The sequence below is a fragment of the Odontesthes bonariensis genome, chromosome 23 (assembly GCF_027942865.1).
Source record: "Odontesthes bonariensis isolate fOdoBon6 chromosome 23, fOdoBon6.hap1, whole genome shotgun sequence".
Taxonomy (NCBI): Eukaryota; Metazoa; Chordata; class Actinopteri; order Atheriniformes; family Atherinopsidae; genus Odontesthes; species Odontesthes bonariensis.
This window is the reverse complement of record NC_134528.1, coordinates 8,715,822-8,739,969: the sequence shown is the minus strand read 5'-3', so window position 1 is coordinate 8,739,969 and position 24,148 is coordinate 8,715,822. Positions and strand designations below refer to the sequence as shown.

Sequence of the window (24,148 nt, the reverse complement as noted above, 5' to 3'; positions counted from 1 at the left end):
TGTGTAAACTCTGCCAATCAGAAACTGAAGCCAAAAACAACGTATTTTAAAAGGTCACTGGTCTGAATGCGAGTCAACATTGAAATGTGGACATTTTCATAATCTGTTAAATGAGATAACAGCCTTTTCATGGCAAACTAAGAAAATACTGCTTGACAAGTAGCACAAAACCTGTCAGACGGAAATCAATAGAATAAATTACGTTTTTGTTCCGGTTTCATTTTGCTGTGAGGCTGTGTGATGTGAAGAGTGGAACAGATGTTGTATCTGTTTGCTATTGTGCATAAGTTTAGCATAATGATTAAAGACTCTTAGCATATACAGGTGGCTGTTTCAACTGGTGTTTGAGGTCTGAGCTGGACAACGCACAAAAGAAATGTCAACATACAGTCAAACGTTAGGACGCATTGACACTCGGGATCATAAATGGCTTGATGTTATGGGAAAAATTCAAACAAAGCTGAAAGAGATGTTATAGAAAATGTCCACAGTTCGTCTTGGTGACATGTCCACCAGCCTCATCGGATCACCTTGGACAGGGTTCTCAGCTGAGAAACAGAAAGCAGCCCCCACTCCACATGCGCAGTAATCAATATTACGCCAGAAACTGCTGGGTCAAGAAAAAAGAAACAACCTATGATTACTTTAAGAGATGAAGGTCAGCCTGAGTCGAAGAGGAAAAATCTCTCCAGAAAAGTGAGTCTCAGAAATCATGAACTCTGTGAGAGGAAGACCGACAGTTCCCTCTGCTGCAGAGAAGTTTACAGCGACTCAGATCACAACCCACATCAGTGCATCGACTGTTCAATCAGGCTTTTGTGGTGTAACTTCTACAAATAAACCACTTCTGAGGAAGACCGAGACGAAGCGAGCTGCTTCGTTACACCAGCGGAAATCTCAACTTTACATCCAGATGTGATCTTTCAGTCACAGCTGCAGTGTCTTTGTGAGAAGCCGGTAGCTGGTAGGTGTGGTTTCCACTGTGAAGCACCAAGGAGGAGCTGTGATGGTGTGGGAAGAGCTTTACTAATATTCATTTAAAATTCAAGGCTACCATCATGGCGGCCACGACATCCTGCAGTTACGCACCGTCCCTTCTGGTTTGAAGTCAGTAGGGGCCAAATGAGAAAAAAACACAACTCCAGTAAGGATGACCGGCTGAGAAGTAGAGTGATGGATCTCTGCATCACATGACCTGGCCTCCACCGTAACCCATTAAAACCCAGTTGAGACGGTTTGAGACAAGTCAGATGGCTTGTCGGAAGGGGGAAGGAAAAACAGCCAAAAAGTGCAAAACATAACAAGCTAATACATAATGAGTGGTGCTTTATTTTTGGAGGTACCGTCTCAGTGTACCATGAATTCAAAATGAAATGCACCAGTATGTCACCACCACTGATAGGTGGGGTGGGGTTATGCCATATCTATTAGGGAAACATTGACCTAATTAGAGCTAAAAAGAGCAGTCTTTTTCTCTTTGGGTCTGATGTCATTGGAGCGCTTCAGGGAGACCACATCTCACCCCCTTATTACATTCACCACTACTGCCGTCTCTTCTTGCAGCCCTGTGTTGAGCCCCTAATCCCCCTCTGCTCCTCCATCCTGGCTCTTAAAAGTTTATCCTGCCAAAGTTTTACAACTGCTTTGACATAGTTAACAGTCCACAAGCAGACTGTCTTTCATCATCTTTGCTCCTGTCCTCACTGTGCTTGTCTCTCTTTAAACCACGCAGCATTAGGAAGATACAAAGGTACAGTATCGCTCCTTTTCCTCCACTTATCACCTCATCAGTGTGTTTGTCTCAGCTGCATGTTGACAGGAGCTGTCTGTCATTTGTCAAATGTTTATTACTCCAGTCCGGTGTGTCTGAAGCGACACACAACTGGACTCCTATAGTTAAATGTCTCAGCAGGGTGGCCGTGTTTACATGAAGTTTGCAGTTTCTGATACTGGACAGACTTGTTCAGCCTGTGAGCACAATAACTTCTTGTAGCTCAGTTGATATCATAGTGAGGCTACTTTTATTCTTTAAAAAGGTACATTTTGACTCCATGCTCAGCTCTGCTACACTAACTTGTCATTTTAGTCATAGTTACTGGTCAAAATGAGTTGTATTTATGTTTTTTAAATATATTTTTGTTCAAAAGCCTGCGCAGTGGAGACATATGAGTATAGTTTAAGTTAATTAATGTTTTATTAGTGTCATGAAACAGAGGTAGCACTTTAAAGTAGATAATTTGGGACTTATTATCGAAAAAAGCAACATAGCTGATTGCTCATCTTTTTTTCTGAACGTGACACGAGCTAGTGTTCATTTAGTATCAGGAGAGTTAATCCCCGGGGCTTTGGTAGCTCCCTAAATTGTGATTTATTTTGCTGAAATGTTCAAAAGGACACTGGATTTTTTTTTTTTTTTAAAGCCCACTAACAGCTGGTAACATCTGCCTTTTGAGTGGAGTTAGAAAAAGGTTAATTGGCAGCCAGTCCCACGTCAGATAACTCTGGCGTAGTTGTGGGTATTGGAGACTTTGAGCGGTTGGAGGGACGGCTACGGTGTCCGTCTTTTATACTCAATTAGGCCGTTAGTGTTTTTAGTGATTATACATATTTTTGTGACAGAGCTGCTAATTTGACTGATTTTATATTTTATGTCCTGTCTGTATGCTGAAACTAAACTGCTGCACCTGTTCATGTCATAAAGCGATGAAAATCAAAATCCTGATGTGATAATAAATCGTCAGGTTAAGCACGTATTAGGTGCTCTCAGGCCATTTTAAGAAACGTCTTGTAGCAGTTTTCCACAGCTAAAGTAGCCGTTGTAGGAATAACAGTGCCGCTTAGTGATATCTGACTTCCTGTACAACAGAAAAGCTTTGCAGACGCTGTAAATGTCCTTTCAAAGCATCTGCTTAAAGTCCCTATTTATAAGCTCCAGCAATAATCGGCATCAATGGTAAAACAGCAGCCTGGTGCAGATGCTAATTTTCACTGATGGTGCTGCGCTCGGGGCTACAAGAGTGGGCACAGCTCTGAAGCTAACAGCAAAGACAAGAAGAAACAAGCATGATCGATTTTTAGCTGCTGTTAGACAGCCGGCAGCTCACTCCCAGTCCCACTGTGTCCACCGTCCAGACAAAGATAAAAAACTAGTAATTATTTCAGAAAGTCATGCTTGTGGTCCAACACAGCGTACAGGATGTTGTAGTGACAGGCTTCTCCCCTGGGAATTAGTGGCAGCAACTGGACCGAGTTTCTCTTCTCTGTAGCCCAACGAGCACTGAAGGCAAACATGCTACAGCAGCAAAAAGCGGATGAGATGATAAACTGGCTTGTTTCAGCAAGTGTACAGACGTACACAAGATGGCGGCCACAGGGACACACCCCACAGCCCCAGTATGACCACCATTAAACCACCAGACTGCTGAGGTGTCAGCAGATTGATTCTGTTACATTTTGGCAGCTGATCTAAACGATTTGATTTGTCTTACAGGTCTAATTACTGCCTTTAAAAATGGCTGCGTTCCATTAAGCCACAAGTTCAGCTAAATTGGATGAAACATGTTTGATGTTATCAGTTTGATCCGTGTTAATCCTTACATGAGCTGATAAAATGTTTGTCTTTGATCTGAGAAAAACAGTATTAATCAGCTCATCCATTTTCATCCAAACTTCTGTTGTGTTGTTATCACAGTATTTACCATTTCACCTCACTCAGACATTGTGCAGGAGAATGTTTTATAGAAATTTCAATCATTTAAATTACTGTAAGACACAATTTAGAAGCTGTTCTGTGTTTTTGGATGTTGGATTGTAACCATACAAGTCGGAGAAGCATGGCCCTCAGAACTAATTAAGTAGATGAGAGACTGGAAAGCTGATCCCCTCTCAGCAGCACTCCACCCCTGACGCTGTGCTTTGGGTGTGGAAACCTGACCCCCCTGAACCACGCTCACACACAACACACATGCTCACACGCGCCCTTTAATTTGATTGGCTGTGCATCTCTGTCCCACTGCAGCATGGGTGTCAGGGTGATGGACACTTCTTGGGTGTCACGCAGGGGCTCTTCGTCTTCTCGTAAAACCTCTTCCACGCCACCGAGCGTGCACCCCCCCACCCCGCCCGCTGACGCTCTCATACCTGAGCAACCTGGGGATTTCTATGCCTCCCCCTCCCCCACCCCTCCTCCCACTAGCAGCGACAGAGCCAGGTAAGGCTGTTGTGCCCCGTCCTGCTGTTTTACCTCCTTAACGCACCTCCCCACTTGCTGCCGCCCCCTCACTGCGTCTGCCGCTACGCCCCGCAGCTGACTCCAGAACAGCGCTGTGTGCTCTTATACCACCCGTTTCCTAGTCTGTCATTCATCCTCTCACCTCCGTGTGAACCCCCGCTGTCTCACCAACGATGATGCATGTCACTGCAGACTATGTAAATTCTCTTTTAAGTTTCCTTTCAGATGTTTCTTCTCAAATTCTTGAGTCATGTGTGGAGTTAATTTTCTGCTTGAGCGGTGATGATGCATATCATGTGGGGCATGTGAAGATTATACCAACAGAACACTGGGACAGCTGAGAAAAGTTCACCCTCAGTTCAGTAGAGATGGTTAATTGCAGCATGTGCATGGATTATGTATCTTTTTTGTTTTTGCCATCAGTCCGAGCCTCATTAGCAACATAACAGTCCATTGTCGGAAGACCCTGCAATGGATGAGGTGACTTTTTTTATATTTCATTTTCATGAGACTTTTATCTATTCTTTTATTTCATTGTTCTCTTCTTCTTCCCGTTTTGGACCAATTTTAAATTTACAGATCCCAACACTCTTTACCCCCTGAAACTAATAATTTCATCCACTTTAACAGCCCAGTTCCCCATAAAATACTCATATTTTTATCATTGCAGCTCAGATGATGCATCCTCCAATTGGTCGGACTCCTGTTACGTCTATCCCTCCCCTGAGGAGGAGAGGCCGCCCCCCCCTTACCCCACTTCCTCTTCCTCATCCTCTTGCTCTTGCTCTTGTTCTTCTAACTCGCTCCCTCACCACCATTTCTACACCCGAGCACCTCTGAGTATGCGTCCAGTTGCTCCCACTCCTGAATCCGTGCCCCCTGGCCTGTCCCCTCCACCCCGCCTATCTGGCTACAGCTCCCCCCCACTCCCCCACTCCCTGAGCCCGTACCCTCAGCAGCTTGACGTAAACTCCAACCCCAAACCTAACTCCCTGCACCTGCCCAAACAGGCCTCCCTGTCCGATGCTGCGCATGCGTTCCCGTCCGAAACGAATGGCTCCACCCTGTACATTAAACCCCCGCTCGTTCTTACCCGTCACGATCTCTTCCTGGGCTCCCCCAAACCTCCCAACAACCCCCTTTCTGCTCCCCCTCCATGGGTAGCCTGTAGCTGGGAGAGAGGAGCCAAGCTGAAGAGGTAAATACAGAAACCTGCTCAACTTGTTCGTACTTTCAACACAACTCACATACAAGTGCCAAGAGACCCTCGCAGGGACAAAAAAGCATGACAGAGGGATGGTATAAGGAGAAAGGGTGTTAATAAAATACTCCCATCAGCACCACCCAGTTCTCTGTCTTATTACTTCACTTGGTTTGCACCCGTCAGTCATGAAAATCAATATTCCTTAGAATCCATTATCACATCCATCTTTAATTTAATAGCCATGTTAGGAAATTCCATAACTTTCCACGTTGCCAGGATATTCTGGAGATGGTTGCCAGGCAACAAAGGAAATTCAGAGCTTCCATTGAATACGATCACAAAAGTGGGCGTGAATGAGTCATACCAGTGAACCCAGTAAGCCGTGCAATATCAGACCCTCAGTATGAACACAAGCAGAACAACATGGAAAGAAACATCAGCTGGTGAAGTTATCACAATGTTTGACATGGAGGGAAATCCCAAAGATCCTCATCCACATTGCTCCGCCTCGGTTTTAAATCCCGGCTGCTTCAATCATCCATGTGTGGCTCATCTGCTGAAAGTGGAAGTGCGCTGATGTGCAGCCAAGCATTGTCAGTCATTCAGAGCGTAAACTGGTTATGTTTTGACCTTCAGGTCCTCCTCACATTGGCATTCTGCTGAAGGAGTAAGAAAAATCCATTAAGCCATCAGGGTATATTTGAGGTTTCTGACCTGCTTGTGCTGCACCGCAGTTTGGACAATCTGTGCATGAGCAGCGGCAGTCACTCAGACATTATTTGACATTGAACTACGGGTGCTCTCTTTTTGTCATGAGGGTTGGTGCATCTGAAAGACCACATGATGTAACACATGTGTTTTCCTTCCTTCTCTCAGCACCCTGAAAAACAAGGAGCTGTCTCCTGTGATCGGACAGAAGGGACTCCAGGGACTCCAGGGAGCAGTGATCTCTGGTGGGCAGTCACAGCACTGTGAGCACAGCCCACACAGCCTGAGAAGAGGTAACACACCTGCAGCTCGGCCTAATGCCTTTTACTTGCATACCTTCTCAGCCATTTAATCTATACTCTTACTGGTGTCATCTCTTTTTGAACCAATCTCTTTTGGACATTTAAGAGCCTTTAAGATTATTTCATTTGTGAGGAAACATTTGTGCAGGTTTAAAGGCAAAACATTTCATTTTTCTAAGTCTGTAAAATATGATTTCATTCATGTTTCACCTCTCAGTGCTGCACTGGAGACCGAGGAAAACAATTTGATCTTCTTAGGTTTCCTCTTGTTTCTCTGGCTTAAAACCCTTTAGACTTAAATAACAGAGGAAGTTGTTTGCTCCACAGACCATAAAGAGACAAAAAGTATTTTTTTTATCTTGTGCTGGTGACCAATTTAACTTGATTTGGGGCTCTTTGATTATAGACTTAACAGCCAGTAGCCCTCAGAAATGACGCTATGAGTAGGTTGAATGTTGATTGGTTGAAAATGAACTTGAGCCAGGAGGCCCAGACAGCAGGGAACACAATGGACAATTTTCATTATTTCAATTTCTATTTTTCACGATATCCCAAAGCAGATCTTCATCCAATTTATTTCCACGGTAGACCAAAGCTAAAGGACCAACAATTGCACATAAACAAAACCAAGAGTGTCCCATCATTGATGATATTGTACATTTTTCTGAGACTGCCCCCAAGTGGCAGCAACACACAACTAACTCAGAGATGCTGCAGCTCTTTGTTTAAACCATCTTTTCCTTAAAAAAAAAAAAAAGCTGTGTGTCTTCTTTGGTTGTGACATGTTTTAAAAGAATCTGTATTAAAAACATGCTTTACAAAGAGAGAACAAAGATGAGTTTTTAATAAGGAAGGATGAGAAACAAAGCATTGTATTGAATAGGAAGTAGCGTTCAGCATTTCTTGTACTAAGGAAAAGATTTAAAAAAGCCAGGATCTACAGTCTTTTACAAGCCATCCAGCTCAGCTAAAGGAAAGATGTCACTGGAGTCATTCAGTGGAAAAATAAAATCAATGCTAATGCAGTCTGTGAAAACTGTGAAACTCTTTGTTATCTGACACAAATCTAGTTTTACTTGTTGGTTTCTCTTCAGCAAAGAAATTGGCCCCAATCCCGCCCAAAGGCCCATACTGCCAGACGGGAGCCATGTCCGACCAGTCGACAGGTCAGCCGTCTCCGGTCAGCCTGTCGCCCACTCCTCCCAGCACCCCCTCCCCCTACGCCTTCAGCTACCCACAGGGATACGCCACCATCGGCTCTCCAGGTCAGGCCCAGATGGCAACAACCCCGTCTCTGTCATCTCCGCCCTCATTGGCTGGCACTCTCACCAAACCCAGACCGACCCCCAAGCCGCCCCGTCAGAGGCCCAGCTTGCCTCCTCCTCAGCCCCCCACCACACCTGGCACCAGTCCTCAGCCTCTGGAGCATTCATCAGGTCTCCTGGATGGATTGTCTCCTGGGGAAAGCATGTCCACAGGTAACGTAGCAGTTGTTTTACCCAACCTTTAAGGTACTTTTCTTTGACGTGGTGCTAAATTACTACTTACTTTGAAAAATCCTGCTGTAGATTACATTAATAAGATGCTTCAAGTGAAGCTGTTTAATTATGTTATTTGTTCTCATGATACAAGCTAATGTGCTTCAAGAAACCCACCTGCCATTAGAGAAAACCTAAACAGGTCAAGTTGGATTTTGATGACAAATGCAAACCTGTTTTAATTAGTTTTCCACTCAGTGGTGTGAAAGTATTCGTGTGTTCCAGGTAACAGAAAGTTACGCTGCTGGTTGCAGAGGAGCACTTCCACAAAGTGACAGAGTTTTGTCAGTGACTTTGATCCTAAACGTGGACTCAAACACGTTTCACAGTACAGCTGAGCGCATGTTGTGCTTCATGGATGTAATCAACAGTGTCATATGTTAGACTTTTAAAAAGCTAAGCCTGATGTTCGGCACTTTTCCTTTTGTCAGAGAAGTCCATGAAAAGACCAAAACCATCAGTGTACTGATCCTAACCAAAGCCACACAAAGTCACACAGAGAAGCCACAGCCACTTTCAACAAGTACATATACCAAAGGTTTCATTCATAAAAATGTTGTGAAGCATAATGAAAATAGTGGTGTACAATATAGTGGTGCATTGATGTTTTCACCACAAAAAAGAAGTGGCTCTCTGTTTGTGTTGGTCAGAATCTGTGCACATAATTACAGTGTGGTCAGTCCCTCCCAGCCAGTACAAATTTCCACAGAATAATCCACGTCCTTTGGACAAAATACCAAAGATCAGAGTCCACATCGCTCTGATTTTCTCTAAATAAAGGAATCTATGAGCTACTTAAAAGGCTTTTATTCACCAAACTGATGTGAATAAACAGCCACAACAAAAGGCCACGTCACCATCGTCTGATAAACAAAGCAGCATTTGAACACATTGCAAAGATAATGTCCAACTGCCACCAGGACTTACAATCTATCCCTGCGCAGAAAACAGGAGGGGGTGGTAGTGTGAGCGTTATACAATAAGGGAAACCACAAAACAGGGTTGATTTTCTTTGTGTTGGTCTTCAGTTTCCCCACTCCACTTTGTTGCTTGTTTTGGAGAAATAAAGGTGACAAATTGGCTTTTTTGTGTGACTGTCATCTCCGCCACCTCCCTTCTGGTGTAGTCATCCGCTACACTGGACAGCCAATCGGAGAGAGCTTTTTCACCCAAGTCTGACAATGCTGATGGTGTGCTCACACCAAAAATACAAGCAACACCCCGGACATGCCCAGCAACTGATCGTCATCTTGGTGTATATAAGGGCTCCTGAAAAAGCACAGTTCTCAGTTTTGCCAGCAATGTCAAACGTATCAAACGTATTTGTTAAATGGATGAGAGATTAATTATCAAGATCAAGATATAACCAGAGCTATATAACCCACGTTATTGAATCCAATCAGAAATATAGCTCAGGTACGTCCCCAAGTTTAGAAGTTATGTGGTCTTAGATCTAAGTTTTTAAGGAGAGAATAAGAAAGAGATGGATGACTATAGTGTTGGTTTTGGTCTTTTTGTAGCATTAGCCAAAAACTAAACATAGAAGTGGACAAGAGCTTGGAGAGCCAACTCTCTAATTAGCAATTTTAATAAAAAGTTGTTTTTTTTTCATGGAAAATTCCTGCCTGTGTCTTCGTAATCTTGAAAACAGACAAACTGCTCTGCGAACCTCCACCTCGCCGTTACCCTTCTGTGAACTGATTTTTCCTTGTTGGTTGTCGTTGATCTTAAATGTTCTGTTAATATATTCATTTCTTCTGAGCGTCACCCGCAGGTTCTCAGTATGTTTTCATCTAATTTTCCCCTCTTGTCAATTGCTTTTACTGTCTCACTTACAGCGGTATGAGGCGAGAGGTTCAGTGTGATTCTAAGTGTGAGAGGGACTTTTAGGGTAAGCTGGAGTTCCTGTGCTGAAACCTCGCCTCCCCTCCACATCCCTACATCCCCTCTGCCATCTCAGCCATACATGGAGCTGGCCACCGACACGCTCTCACAGCTGGGTGAAGCTGCCAGTAGACGCAGATTTTGCCTCACTTATGACTTCTCTTTACATCAACACACTGCTAAGCCCACCTTTGATACTTTTTGTTGGCGTCTGCATGGTGGCTGAGACTGATGCATGGCTTACATGGGCGAACACTGAACGTTGCAGGGCGGATGCCACTTTAGGATTCCCACCCATAATTCCCTGCTGTCGCTGCCCCTCCATCTTCGACATTCAGTGCCCCCCCCCATCAACTCTCATGCTCCCGACCCACCGCATATTGTGCCTCACTGCCCCTCAGTGAACACACTTCTTGTCTGTGCCAGTTTTCCATCACTTGTTACACTGTGGGTGTCATTTTCACTGAAGGAGAAGCACATGCTGTTCAAATCAAACCGAGGTCAATAAGTTAGTTTATACATCAGTAGCCTACAACTAACTACATTGATTTGGTGATTTTGAGAGCATGTTACTGAATTTATGAATCTTTGTTTTTGATTATGTTTTTTTGATCAGATGAGCATGAGGGATGCACGATACTGACTGCTGATACAGTTTGTTTTGTTTCAAATTTTCAATTCATTCCAGTCAATACGGAGAAAAACACAATTGATCATGATGTTTTTACTTGTTCACCACCAGACGTGTAGTTTGTACCAGTGTAGTGTGAGTGATTTTAAACATAAATTATAGTTTATTCATAATGGTAAAAGCTATTAAACCTTTGTAAAGTCTGATGATGTCACAGTGATATTTCACAAAGTATAATCTGGGAGCAAGGACCAAAACTTAAAAACATAAAGTTTTAACCATTAAATTGTTGAAATTCGCCGCCAACTTTGTAAAACAACTATACCGATGAACCACAACATTATGAATTAAATTGAGTATGTCTTCTTCTTGCTGCCAAAAGAGGCTATAATTTCACAGTTTCCTTTTTAAGATGAACCATTAGGTGTTCACAACCATATTTTGATTGTAGTGTGTGAGTGATGAAGTACACATGCACTGCTAGGCCTAATATATATACTTGGACGGCCTTTTTGCCCTCTTTGGAGGTTTTGGTTTTGGTCTGCTTCCCTGATTTTTACCCCAGTGGTGCTAATGAATCTACTGGTCTGAGGTGAACTGGAACGCTGTCTGTGATCCAGACTTGATAGGCCAGCATCAGTGTTGGATGTCAGTCATGCTCCTGAGGCTAAAGAGGAATGTTCAACATCTGTTTTAAAACCTTAAACCCAAAGAGTGAAGGCTGTTAGAGCAGCTGTTAAATGCTCTTTGTTTTGGAAGATGTTGCCCCGTACTATAAACCTTTATTCAGCGTGCACCCCGTCATGCTTTTTTCTTTATTTATTCATACTATGACCATTGTTTGGAGTTGTGATGACCCTCATTCTTTGTGTAACTTCAACCAGCATTGACATGGAATGATTTTTGTCACTCCACATCTTTATTTTTTTACCCAGATCTGACAGTTTTTCTTAATCTCTGCTTTCTGCTCTGTTAGATTCACTCTGCAACTTGGACATCCCCATCATTGACATGGAACTGGACGGTATTTTTGACTTGACGCACATCTCCCCCTTCAGGAACTCAGTGGCACTACTCGAGTCGACCAGCAGCAGAGCGGACTCTGAGGAGGAGTCTGAGAGCACAGTGCTATGACACCACTGAGTTCCTGTGTCGGCTGGTTAAATGAAACACAACACTTCTGCTGCACCGTCTCCCTCGTTCATCGACTTTTCCTCCCCTCCAGCTGCGATTCGGCAGCTCTGAATCTCCTCATCGCATCTCAGATGTACTCGATACAGAGGGGCCGACGTGTTAAAGCAAGCAAACAAGCGCCTCTGCACAGTGGAACAACAAAAAAATATGCCGAACACAAGCACGAGGTGACTTCTTATCAAACGCGCAATTTGCATTTGACATTGGCTGGATCATTTTATTGTTTTTTATGTTTCCTGTTTCTTTTTGCCTTATTTGATTCACTTGCAATATTGCCTTTAATGTCACAAGAATGGAAACAGGCTGCCGGGAGGAATGAGAGCTCTTCACTGCTGCTGCGTCTCATGAGTGAACTTAAGAAGAACCAACAACACAGTACTGCACATCTGTCCGGCCAACTCCTCTTTCCCTCACTGCTTATGTCCACTCGCCGCTTCCTCCTTCACTCCTTCACTCCTCAGGGGTGTCCATTTGAAATGCCAAGCTCTGGCATGTGGTGGCCCCAAATTTCTGTCCCACCTGAGCGTTCACTGTGAGTGTGCCCGTATGTCTTTATGGAAAGTGTGTGTGTGTGTGTGTGTGTGTGCGTTTTTGCTAACGTGTGGTGTGTAAATTGATGTGGTAATTGTACTATATGATGTTGCACTGTTGGTGTTGTGGAGCAAAAAGAAGAATGCATGTTTTAGACATTTAGGAGAATAACAGCACAGTGATGAAGAAGTTAAAAGCTCAATCACACCCTTCTCTAAACAGCATTCAGTCAGGATATCAGCCACTGGATATTTATTGTTTATACTGTACATTGCCAGAGTATATGATATGACTAACAATATAAATCAAACCAGATCATATTTTCTATCCATAGGAGAGTTATAAAGATACCATTTAATCTATAGCTGATGTTGTCAGGGAGCTATAAAATATATAAGATCTCTCTATGATTTATTAAAGATCCAACAGGATTAAAATGAAAAAGTCCATGGGATTACTCGTGATTATTTTTGGCAGCAAGCATGGCTGCATGGGATTTTTTATTTTCCTTTGACAAGTTAGAAGAAGTTTCCAGAAGGTGAAGAGGAACACAAACATGTACAGGTGTGGTTCTTATGAAGCCTGAAGCGCATAACTACATGAATACCGTCCACTTAACAGATTAGAAGCGGGAGCTCTTAAATCAGGACATCGTGTTACAAAACCGAAGGTAGGAAAGTGTCTAAAATGTAATTAAAAAACTAAACTAATTTAATGGATACAAGTCCAAATTAATTATTTTTAACTGACTGACTTTAATTGTATTTAGAAAAATCTGAACAAATCTAAAATTTGATGCCAGCAACATGTTTCCCATTGTGTTCCATCAGCTTCCTTTTAATGGCTGGGAACTGAGGACACTGATTGTTGCAGTTTTTTCAGAGGAATCTGGGTCCATTCTTGCTGAATCCAAGATTCCAGCTGCTCAACAGTCTGTGGTTGTTGCTGTCTGATTCTCCTCTTCGTGACGCTCCATACATTTTCAGTGGGAGACAGATGTGGACTGCAGGCAGGCCAGTCAAGCGCACACATTGTGTGTGTATGAAGCCACGATGTTGGAGGTTTGGCATCGTCCTGCTGAAATAACCACGGACCTCCCGGGAGAAGACATCACCTTGATGGCAGCATATGTCTCTCCAAATCCCCAACAACCCCCTCTGCAATCAATGGTACCTTCACACATATGAACACTGATGCAGCCTCATACCATCACAGCCGCTTGCTTTTGCACCTTTCTCATCTTTAGCTTGTAGAACCAGACATCGTTTTTTTGCTGAAACGTGGACTCACATGACCACAGAACACATGTCCACTGTCTTTCTGTCCATCTGAAAGGAGCTCGTGTCCAAAGAACTCGGCCGTGTTTCTGCACAGAGTTGAAATATGGCTTCCTCCTTGTGTGATACAGTTTCAGGTCACATTTCTGTCTGTGTTGAGAGAAAAAGGTTTTCCCAGCTCCTCCTGAGCCCATGTGGCTGTATTGATCCTGGTGGCGTGATGGTTTCTCATGCAGCTCCGCCTAAGGGCTTAAAGATCATGACCATCCAGAAGTGATGTCTATTCTGGGCCTTTGCACACTGAGTACAGAGATTTTCCCAGACTTCCTGCAGATGTTGAAAAACTTCGAACCAAAGCTCATTACAATCTTGCATTTTGAAATGTTTTTTGGAACTTAGCGATGATTCTCTGATGGATTTTGTCACAAAGTGGTGAGCCATGACTCATCCTTACTTGGAATGACTAAACCTTTGGTGGATGCTTCTTTTATACCCAATCCTGACACCCTCACCTGTCACCAGTTAATCTGCTAATTGGAGAATCTTCCAGAAAGATGTTACTTTGCCTTCATCCCAGCGTGTTACTGGCATCAAATATTAAATTAGTTTATATCTTTTAAGTACGATGAAGTATGTCAGTGACTACTTGTGTCTGTCAACCAGAAGTTCAAACAAATTACAGATTTAGGTATTTAAATGGAGTTAAAAAGGTGAAAATAAGACTGTGGAGGTATACTCCAGGCTCCATACTGAACAACCTTCAACAGATGTATTAAGAAAAGTATTTGGGAAACATTCTCAATGGATAAAAACCTCTTGTCCTTTCATAAAACAGACTATAACAGCTTTACACATCCCCAGAAAAAAAGTGCTAGATTTTTATCGATAAGCTCATTTTTTTTCTCATTCAACTCCATCTGATGACGCTGATGTTTTTGGTCTATATTAGTGATGTAGAGGCAAGTGCAAAGATGTGTGTATATGTCTTTATTTTGATGAGAGTATTTATACAGATATATTTCTGAGTACTTTTTACCCGGAGTGAGGAGTTGTGATTGTTTCCACTACACATGTATCCCGTCTGAGGATGAAGAAAAAAAAAAAAGTGTTTGGACACGGGACCAGAATTTTTCTGCTGCCTCATCGAAACCTTTTCAGGAATCACAGGTTCAGTTTATGGGGAAACTTGAAAATCAGTTAAACTGGAATAACGAGGTTTGTGTATGACAGCAGCAGTTTGTTATATGCCTTGCGGAGGGTTCTGTCATGACCTTTCCAGATTTGTGGGACTTTTCTTTTGTCCTGAGAACATCCACTACACATGGCCTCAAAGTCACTGTGCTGCTCTGCCATCGTCTCTCTGTGAGTGCGATAGACCTCACAGGACTTTGTAAATACCGAAACCTTTGTACATATTCGTCCTGTATATACTGACGACGGAAAGATTCAAATAAATATAAAAGATATATAGAAACATACAAATACTGAAACGAAAATTAAACAATGACAAACATTATACGGTTATATATTGTACATATAATGAGGCTGGCTGTAGCACAATAATGTCACATCACACAAAATAGCATCAGATAAATTTGTTTGTTGTGTTTTTGGCAGATGTTTTTTATCCAAAGCGACTCACACTCATATCCCAGGTGGTAGGTAGCGTAAGGACCCCTACCTTTAATGAAGGGGGGGGGGGGTCAGGATTCAATCTCCAGTCACCCACATGAAATTTAGCTTGCAGATTTTCTAAATGAAAACAGCTAATTGTTCTTGTCTTGTCGACTTCTTGACCTCAGAAATAACCCTGAGTTTAGCTTTACGGTTAAAAAAAACACGTCGCCGCGGCAGCATGATGCTACATGACATTTAACGGAAAATTCAAGATGCCTTGTGCATCTTTTTGTACGTTTTCTGGAAGTGTGACTATGTGTTGTTTAGAGCTGAAATTAAAAAGAAGATTTTTTTTGTGGCTTTGCACCACAAAACCTGCAGCTGCAGCGGAGGACTGGTCCCAGGATCCAGCCGGGTTTAAGAGACTCTGCATGGGAGCTGCTGCATCACTCTGTTTTCACAGATAATTAATGTCCTCAGTTCCAGAACATGATTGACAATAAAATGTCCAGATGGTTATGTGCCCCACAGGGCAGGTACTAAAGAGTGGTGTAGTTTTGAAATTGTGAGGATTCTCCACAGGAACCAAACTACAGAACTGACATATTGTTATTGATTAACCCATTCAGACCTGAGGCCCCTCTAAACATGGGAGGTGGTAAACCAATATGTTGCATCAGGTGTTAATGGGTGAATCCATGGATTATTATCTTCAAAATGTCCCAAAACTACTGAGAAATGCACATTACCGTCTTAAATTCTGTGGTTTGTTTGGTTTACAGTCACATTGTCCTAAAAGCAGACAATTCTCACAATATTGAGCCTGAAACAGCACATTATTAGCTTTAAAAAGTTAGTTTAATACAGAATGAATTTATCATTTAAGTTGAATATTTTAAGAGAAAATTTAATGGTGACCTCAAAACAGTTACTGTTGCAGTTAGGCTGTTCCAAGGTGAAAGATCTGTCCCGTCTTTGCCTGGACTTCGGTGTTACAATGTTTGTTGTTTTGTACTCAAGGCTTTCAGATTTAGGTTTGTATATACAGTTGACATCAAACTTTAGATCCCAGAGACAGTTTTCAGTATTGCAGCTATCGGGAGTATGCCCTTTCAGCACTGAAATGCGAAGGCCTTTTTCTACACGAAAAGGTGGAATGTACTGACAATGTTCACCTCATAGGTTGTGATGGAGGCAGACTGTGTGTGAAGTGGATGTAGTTTCAAGTGTCAGAGGGTGGAGGGGGTATTATTACCACTTTTGGGGGAGGTGGGGTTTGATTAAACGTTGTCCTGTGGAACTCAGCAGCATGCTTTTTAACCATGCCTATGAAATGTGTTTCATCTTTGGTCCTATCTACAGTAAATGTCTTTGTATTTATTTTTTTATAAGAGACTAGATCAACCTTCGCAGGAGAAGAAAAAGTCAGTGCTGCCCTTTCAGTCAAACGCCTCATCAGTTCTGCCAAGAGTGTGTTTGAATCATTCATGATAGAGTGTTTTCACCACATATCCTCATATGCTCCACTGGTTTTAGCAGATGAGAAAAGCACAACAGACTCGAAACAGAGACCACCATCAGAGCATCCTGTAAAACAACACTGTCTTTGTACAGAATACTGGACTATAACCTACTGAAACTCTATGAATTTACACACAAAAAAACTTGATGCACACAGGTTTGTTTACCTGTACAGTCTGTAGATTACACTGTGGTGCATGTAGTCATTGCAGCCATATCCATCTTTTCTATGATTTTATCTTTTCTTTTGCATACATCTAACAAGTTCCAAGTTATGGGGGCCAAAATCAAAAGGGAAAACATTATGTGATCAGTTAATCTTGTCAGACTTAAAAGTTCTTTGTGTCAAACCGTAGTAATGCCATGGGCACTTAAAAGTTTGGAGGAGAGAAGAAATGCCTTTTCTTGGACATGCTGTAACCAAGTGAAAAACGGTGTAAGATTAAAAAAAAAAAAAATCCTCATCCTGACGTTGAAACTATTAAACATGTTTTTTATATTATTTGGACGTCCTTTTGTCTTTTTTTATTTCAGTCAGAGGTCAAACAAGTGATGACAGCTTTCAAAAACAGGTAAAAAAAAAAAAAGAAGCATAAAACAGTATATTAGCAAAATAATGTAAATATACAAGGAAAAGGTTTTCTTCTTGCCAATTTATTTTTTTCTAGTTGCAAACATGGACTTATTTAAAACCAGTAATAACATCTCAGTAAGAAGCTGGAAACATTTTCTGAAGTTGTGTGGACACAGTGGAGGTGAACAGAATTAGTTTGTGGAACAAACAGCAATGATGCGTTACATCAATAAACTCCAGAACCCCATGAGGAGCTTTAATGCTCACTGTAAAACCAGCCATATCTCAAGCTGGATGTTTGTTAAACCCTCAGCAAATTAAATCGATTATTTTCTATTCTTAAACAAAAATTAGTTTGTTTCCTGTACACAGACATGTAAAAATAGTTAACATGCGGTAGAGTTTAGCATTTGTTGTTTTGAGAAAGATTTAAGAACAAATTTATAAAGAAAATGCTGGAAAATATGAGTGGATGAGCTCAGTTATTCCAGTCTGAATTGTGCACAGACCTCACTCAAGCTAGTCCTTTATGAAAACTGATCCCATAACAAAACGTTGCTGATAAACATTTGAAAAGTTATTTTCCAGCAGGAAAAGACGGCTATCTCAAAAACTGAACAAATGAAATCAAAACCATGAGTTTGTCTGTGTTCAGTTTAACTGAGTTTGATGTCCAGGATGTAGATGAAACACACACGATGACCTCTTACCTTTGACTTTTTGTCAAGAAAGTCAAACAGTTGGAAGAAAGGATCTTAGGTTAACTTGTCCTGTTAAGCAATGAGAAAAAGACAGCATCATGTGACCCCGTGCCACCTGCTTATCTTTACTGTTAACTATCCGATTCATCAAACTAATCACTGATTGTTTTGTGACTCTCAGACTGACGTGAAGGTGCATCTTACCAATTTCAATGCTGATGTTTAAGGGGGAGTTGTACATCTGTAGGTACTGTTGTGGACTGTTAAGTTCAATTCGGCCCAAAAGCTTCTCCAGAATGCTCTGAGGGACGATCAGCTTTGGAGTCTCATCCAGCACGGATCCAGGAGGAATCTCACAACACAATCGTGCCGTCAGAGCTAATCTTATTTACAGTGACGTGATTGTTTTATGGTTACAATATCAGAAATGATCTGGTAAGATTATCCAAAAATAGCCAACTAACCTTTTTAGAAATGTCCAGGTGTTCGCTCAGATTTTGTAGCCCTGACAGGACAGAGCAAATTAGAGACTCTGTGGCGTCATCGTCTTCATCGTGTCCTGCAGCACCGTTACCAGCAACCTGATCTGCATTCAGCGCCTGTAGTCACACCATCAACAAATCCTTATGCAAAACAGATAGTGCCTCATAAGGAATACATTCAGACAGGTGGAAATGTAATATAAACCTGAATAAATTACTTGTAACATTCCAAAAATCGAAAATAAAGAGAAACAACGAACCTTCCAGCTCCACTGCTGGAACAGCCTGGTTTGAAGGTTATGTGCCATGAAGACAATCTTAGCTTCCAGCAAGGAACTAAAAACACATATAATAACATTTGTTACTGCTCTCACACAGTATAATACTACACAGATTTACTTTTAGAAGCAAAGTTTAACAGTTTGTCTGCCTTTGACCTGGAAGAGCAGCAACAAAATTGTTTGAAATGTCCACCAGCCTCTGAGGAGCTGTAATAAAACATTTAATGCTACTTCAGCTGCAAACTGAAGGCATTTAAAGATTCATTTACGCAGCTCTATCGTAGACATGAGAGCAGTGAAGCCGCAGGGAAACTGGTCCCACCACTTCGGTCCAGATTCTGACTACTGGATGGATACTAAATTTTGATAATCCTGTGACTTTTCCTCTAAAAACACAGGAATGTGGATGTTTGTGGCTTTGATGAGTCACAAGTCTGGGAGGTTTGCTGGTAATATTGCAAAGAATTTCAGAACTGCCTCAGTCTGAACTGTGTCAACTTTCATGATTTCCCCTGAAATGTAACCTATTGCAGTCATCTGGTTATAATTTGAGTTTGTTTTGACTTTTGTTTCTGACCAAATAACCGCAAAACAGGTAAATAAGTTAGTCCATCCATCCATTTTCATCCGCTTATCCGAGGTCGGGTCGTGGAGGCAACAGGTCCAGGAGAGAAACCCAGACTACTTATTTTCAGTTTGAAAACAGTTAAAAAAGGCGTGTTTACCACCACATTTTCATCAAGTCTGTGTGGGAAGTTAAGGACTGAGGAAACTAGTCATTATGCAGGACATTTATTCTCTATAACTAGTTTTTCATCAGTCTGTTCCCCACACAGATACAGCTTAACTTTGGATTTGTCAGCACCCCGACGTCTACGTCTCCATACGTGTTGCTACATGATGATCTGTGATACGTATAATGATGATATCCATGTTCCACGTCTCACTGATGTTGACTTGGCCAAAAAAACCTGAACAGAGGTAAGAGGGGATGGCAGGAGGTGCTAATAGAGTAACTTCTGGGACCCTCAGCTCTGTCATTGGAGGGATCGCTGGTTTGAGACCCATTCTGCTCAATATTTAGTGTAGTTTGTTGTTGTCTTGTCTAAATACAATGGATGGCAGCATATGTTGTATGTAAGTTCTTCTAAATCTGTTGTTAGACTGCTGTTTTTTTGTCTAATTTTATGCAAATTGAAGAGTGCAGGTACCGAGCTCTAATTGGATAAACCTCCAAGAGCTCATAGAGGATTGGCTACGGGGAAAGGAGCTCCTATAAAGACCTGGGATGATGCCTGGGCTCACTTATCTCCCAGTCCTCCCAACCAGCCACTCTGTGAGCACAAATCATGTCTGAGTGTAACTTTATGCCTTCAGAACTTAAAATTTGTAGGGGTGGGCTGCCATATTATTTTCATGAGTTTAGGATATAAGGGAGGTTTAGGAGGTAAGGAATTGTCCTTTCTTTTCTTCCCTCCAGGCATATATTAGCTTTGTTTGTCTGTTGTTTTGGCCTCGGCCCGTCCTGACGCTTATCATTTAACTTCAAGTGGACCTTGCATTTCTCATAACTTTTAAATAAACCTTCATGCTGGTACATCGAAATTATATAACTGAATTAAATATATGGCTGAAATCATTTGCACATTGTGGTTGTGTCAGCACATCATCATATTGCTGTTTGCCTGCTATTACTAGAGTTTAACTCAAAGCAATGTGGAACCTACATACAGAGTTTTCAGTGTGACTAAACTCTTTTAGAGCTCTTAACCTCCAAAGTCCTCAGAAAGCCAGTAACAGACACTGTTTCGCACTCGGAAACACACTAAATTTGTGGAGCTCTATTAACAGAAACTGCTTGGTCCCTGTGTATGATCAACGGAATGAAAAGGGAGGGGAAACGCTTGAAAACTACACAGTAAACACAAACTATCACAAGTGTTTACTGAATCTGAACATCATAAAGCAACTATTCAGCAGAAAAGCACAAACTAACACTGCTTCTCAGTGTGTGATATACGGCGTTTATCTCTTGTAAAAGAAAGGATGAATACCCGTCTGGCTGCTGCTGCTGGTCTTTGAGGTCTTTCAAAACAGAAATCAGAATTTCTCTGGATGACTGCAAGAAAAAAAAAAAAAGAAAATATATAACTTTAAGTACAAATCTGACATCACAGATTTTAATCATCAGTTTCTGTAAATGTTTATCCGCAGGGAAAATTACCTCAATGACATGCAGCAGACAGGTTGGATAAATCAACAGCAGACCTGTTATGGGATCCCATACGGGCTGTTTACTTAACTGAAAGTTGAGATTTTCATAATGAGCTGTGTGGAAACAAAGAACACAACAGTTCTTTTAGTTTGTTGAAGGCCACCTTTAACACGAAAGCCAGATACCGTTATTAACACATCCAGTACTGTGCAAAAACCTTGAGGGATCTCTCATTTCTTTATATTTTGCCAAACAAACAGAAAATTGTTGCAGCATTTTACTGAAACATGTGCAAGCTTAAATGTATATGAAGCAAAAACAGAGTTTGTAGAATTCTAAGGAGCTTTAAAGTGAATATCTGGTCTGAGCTCCTTTACTCTCCAACACAGCCTGAACCCTCTCAGACGAGCTTTCTGTCCTTTCTTTAAGGAGTCTTCAGGAATAGTTCTCCAGGCTTCTTGAAGGACATCCCAAAGCTCTTCTTTGGATGTGGGCTGCCTTTTGTTCCGTTCTCTGCCAACATGATCCCACACTGCTTCAGTAATGTTGAGCTCCGGGCTCTGGGGAGGATTCATCCCTCCATCAGACCTGCTGCCACTGATTTTCAGCCCACTTCTTGTGTCCTTTGGCACAGCTCAGCCTTTTCTCCCTGTTTCCCTTCCTTAAGAACGGCTTGTTGACAGCCACCCTTCCATGGAGCCCATTTCTGATGAGGCTTGGGCCAACAGCAGATGGATCAGCTGAAGGTCCAGATGCATCTCTCAGCTCCTGTGTCAGGTCTTTGCTGGATTTTTTCCTCTTTCTTAAGGACATCACTTTCAGATCCTGTTCATCTGCTGTAGATAGTTCTTTAGGCCTGACACTTCTTCTTTTGTCCTCCACTTGTCCAGTTTCCTCAAATGTTTTAAGGACACACTGCACACCATGCTGAGATATGCCAAGTTTTGAGCTAACAGCTCTTTGGGAATCACCTTGTTGCTGCAGAAATCCTGTTTTCTGTCTGTCAGACTGTGTTATCTTTGCTGTTTTTCATAGATGCAACTAAAGAAATGGGCTTAACAAACAGAAAAACACATTCCCCTGAAAACAATCAGGTACAAGAATTGGACTGAAAATGAGTGAAAAAGCAGCAAATATCCAAATAAAAACTTTCAAAGACCTTCAGAAACCCTGAAGAACTGTTTATCAAGTCCACTTTAACAGATTATAAAAAAGAAAATATAAATAAATGAAGAGTGGCTCATTCCAGCCTCTCCTGGGCCTTTTAGTGTGGCTTTCTGTTCTAATATTTGTCAAATAATTCCTTCAAAAAAGACCTGCAGAGCCAATCACATGCTGAGGTGTAAAACATGTAGAAACACTCAGAAGAGCATTTGTTACATTAACATGAATTTCATCCTATTTCAGCTCCCTTACAGGAGAAATCTGAATTAAACTGTGAGTATTTGTAGCTCTAAGGTAATTGCTGGCTGACCTCCTAGTTCTGTCCCGTCAGCAAGATCGTGGGGGAGCCGAGCAATCACTATCAGCCGCTGTAGCACGATGTTCTGTGGACACAAAGGAGAAGAGTCTGAGCCTTGTCATGCAGGTTGGCACAATGTAAGGCTATTTTATATCAAGAATTATTTTGCATACTTGTTCTCCACATTTTGCATCATTGCTTGAAACGAGGCAGAAATTGTTCACTTATCAGGAACACAAACATTTTTCTGGAATGAAACCTTCAATCACTCTTTAACTGAATACAAACCGCATCCTCCCCCCATCTTTTTCCTCCTCTGTGCAGTCAAATGGTGAAATAAACTAGTCCCAGTTTCCTCCTCGTGCTTTTGCTCTGCGTCCAGTGGACCCATGCAGAGAAAAGCTTGTATTTCATGTACGGAATAGGAGGAGGAGCTTTGTATTTTTCTCTAAAATTACAACAATAGACACCGGATCCTTCTCAATGACAAGTAAGCATTGATAAGGCTGAGCTCAATGGAAAACGTTTAATGCCTCAATTGATTATGATTGATTACATGTGTGAGCTTCTTTTAAACACCCACCAGCAGAAGGTTCACATACCAAAGCACTATATTTGCTGAGCAACGTACCAATTTCCGTGCACAATGTTGTGTTCATACACTGTCATAATGTCTGCTTACTGGTATTCAGTTGGTCAGTTAGCTTAGCTAAGCTAAGTTTTAGCACAAACCTCTCTCATTTTGCCGTAAACCACGTCATACAACGTTGTTCTGTCTTCCATTTCCTGCTCTGACGCCGTAATTTGCGAGAGATTTAACGAAAAACTTCAAATTTCCTGCGGAGCAGTTATGACTGGGAAAAGCGTCTCCACTCTCTGTCCGTTACCGTGGCAACACGTCCCATCGTCGTACGTTTTGCGTCATCACGTAGTTTTAAAAACCTGTCTGTCGGGGGAAGATGAAAAAACTCGCAGAATTTGCAAAACCACGTTAAAACTCAATTAAATCGTATTAATTTTGCTTAAATATATGAAGGTATTCATACTAGTATGTATTTAATATTTCCTATGTCTTTGCCTGAAAATGGTGACCTTGTATTTTTGTTATCTTATCATTTTGATTCGATATACACATTTATTGGACCGTTCAGTCTGTAATATGCCTCCAGAGACAAGTTTTATGTTTTATCATTGTGACCATGCTCTAAGATTATTATAGGATCTTACCTAATGTTTTATTGACAACACTCACCTTGATTTTACTCTGTGCCTTGAAAATGTGTCGTTTGGTTTCAGCAAACTCAATATTGAGAAAAACTGGAGAAAATGATGTCACTAACTTTTAACAAAGTTCCGTATTTCCAAATACAGAAAAATCACTAGTCGTCATCAATCACTCTAAACCATATCTCATTACTCTAAGAAATTAAAACAAACCATACATAAAAGCTCCACTTTCTTATTTGTATTTATTATGTGTTGTCCCTTGGCAGACTGTTTTGATTTTACTATCATTATCATTATTAATAGTTATATTATTAATAGGTAGTATCTCCCATCTATATTGGATCCAATTTGTTACAGGATAACGTTTAACATCTGCTTCTCAGTAAAGCAGGTCATTAAAACATATGATTATTATTGTTATTATAGTTATTTTTAATAAGAAGAAGCGCTGAATACACCAGTCAAACACACTCTGCTCTCCTTTTTTTGCCGGCAGGTGGTGCTCATTTAACAAAAACTGCGTGTTTTGCGCAGAAAGTGCGCAGCATTGAAACCCACGAGAAACAAC

At 41.5% G+C, this 24,148-nt stretch overlaps 2 protein-coding genes across 8 annotated transcripts in view; one reads left to right on the top strand and one right to left on the bottom strand.

The window, feature by feature from the left end:
* The window catches only part of LOC142373671 (rho GTPase-activating protein 44-like), a 97,677-nt gene extending 80,537 nt beyond the window's left edge, over nucleotides 1-17,140 (top strand). For 2 of the 7 annotated variants that reach the window (XM_075457026.1, XM_075457028.1), the window contains exons 17-21: nucleotides 1,733-1,750; nucleotides 4,019-4,210; nucleotides 6,312-6,436; nucleotides 7,540-7,923; nucleotides 11,475-17,140. In XM_075457026.1, coding sequence (XP_075313141.1) covers nucleotides 1,733-1,750; nucleotides 4,019-4,210; nucleotides 6,312-6,436; nucleotides 7,540-7,923; nucleotides 11,475-11,632 — 877 coding nt within the window. In that variant the 3' untranslated portion in view covers nucleotides 11,633-17,140. Of the gene's footprint in view, nucleotides 1-1,732; nucleotides 1,751-4,018; nucleotides 4,211-6,311; nucleotides 6,437-7,539; nucleotides 7,924-9,821; nucleotides 9,875-11,474 lie in introns of all 7 variants that reach the window. The other 5 variants (XR_012768550.1, XM_075457029.1, XM_075457027.1 and 2 more) reach the window with 5 other exon arrangements.
* Nucleotides 17,141-17,320: 180 nt separating this feature from the next.
* On the bottom strand, nucleotides 17,321-23,236 carry tex47 (testis expressed 47). The gene is made up of 8 exons (XM_075457646.1): nucleotides 23,086-23,236; nucleotides 22,366-22,438; nucleotides 20,901-21,004; nucleotides 20,731-20,795; nucleotides 18,656-18,731; nucleotides 18,378-18,512; nucleotides 18,118-18,265; nucleotides 17,321-17,982 (listed from the first exon to the last, which is right to left on the bottom strand). Exons 1-8 carry the CDS (start codon nucleotides 23,134-23,136, stop codon nucleotides 17,945-17,947), a joined length of 690 nt encoding a protein of 229 aa, XP_075313761.1. The 5' UTR covers nucleotides 23,137-23,236; the 3' UTR covers nucleotides 17,321-17,944.
* Nucleotides 23,237-24,148: the final 912 nt, after the last annotated feature.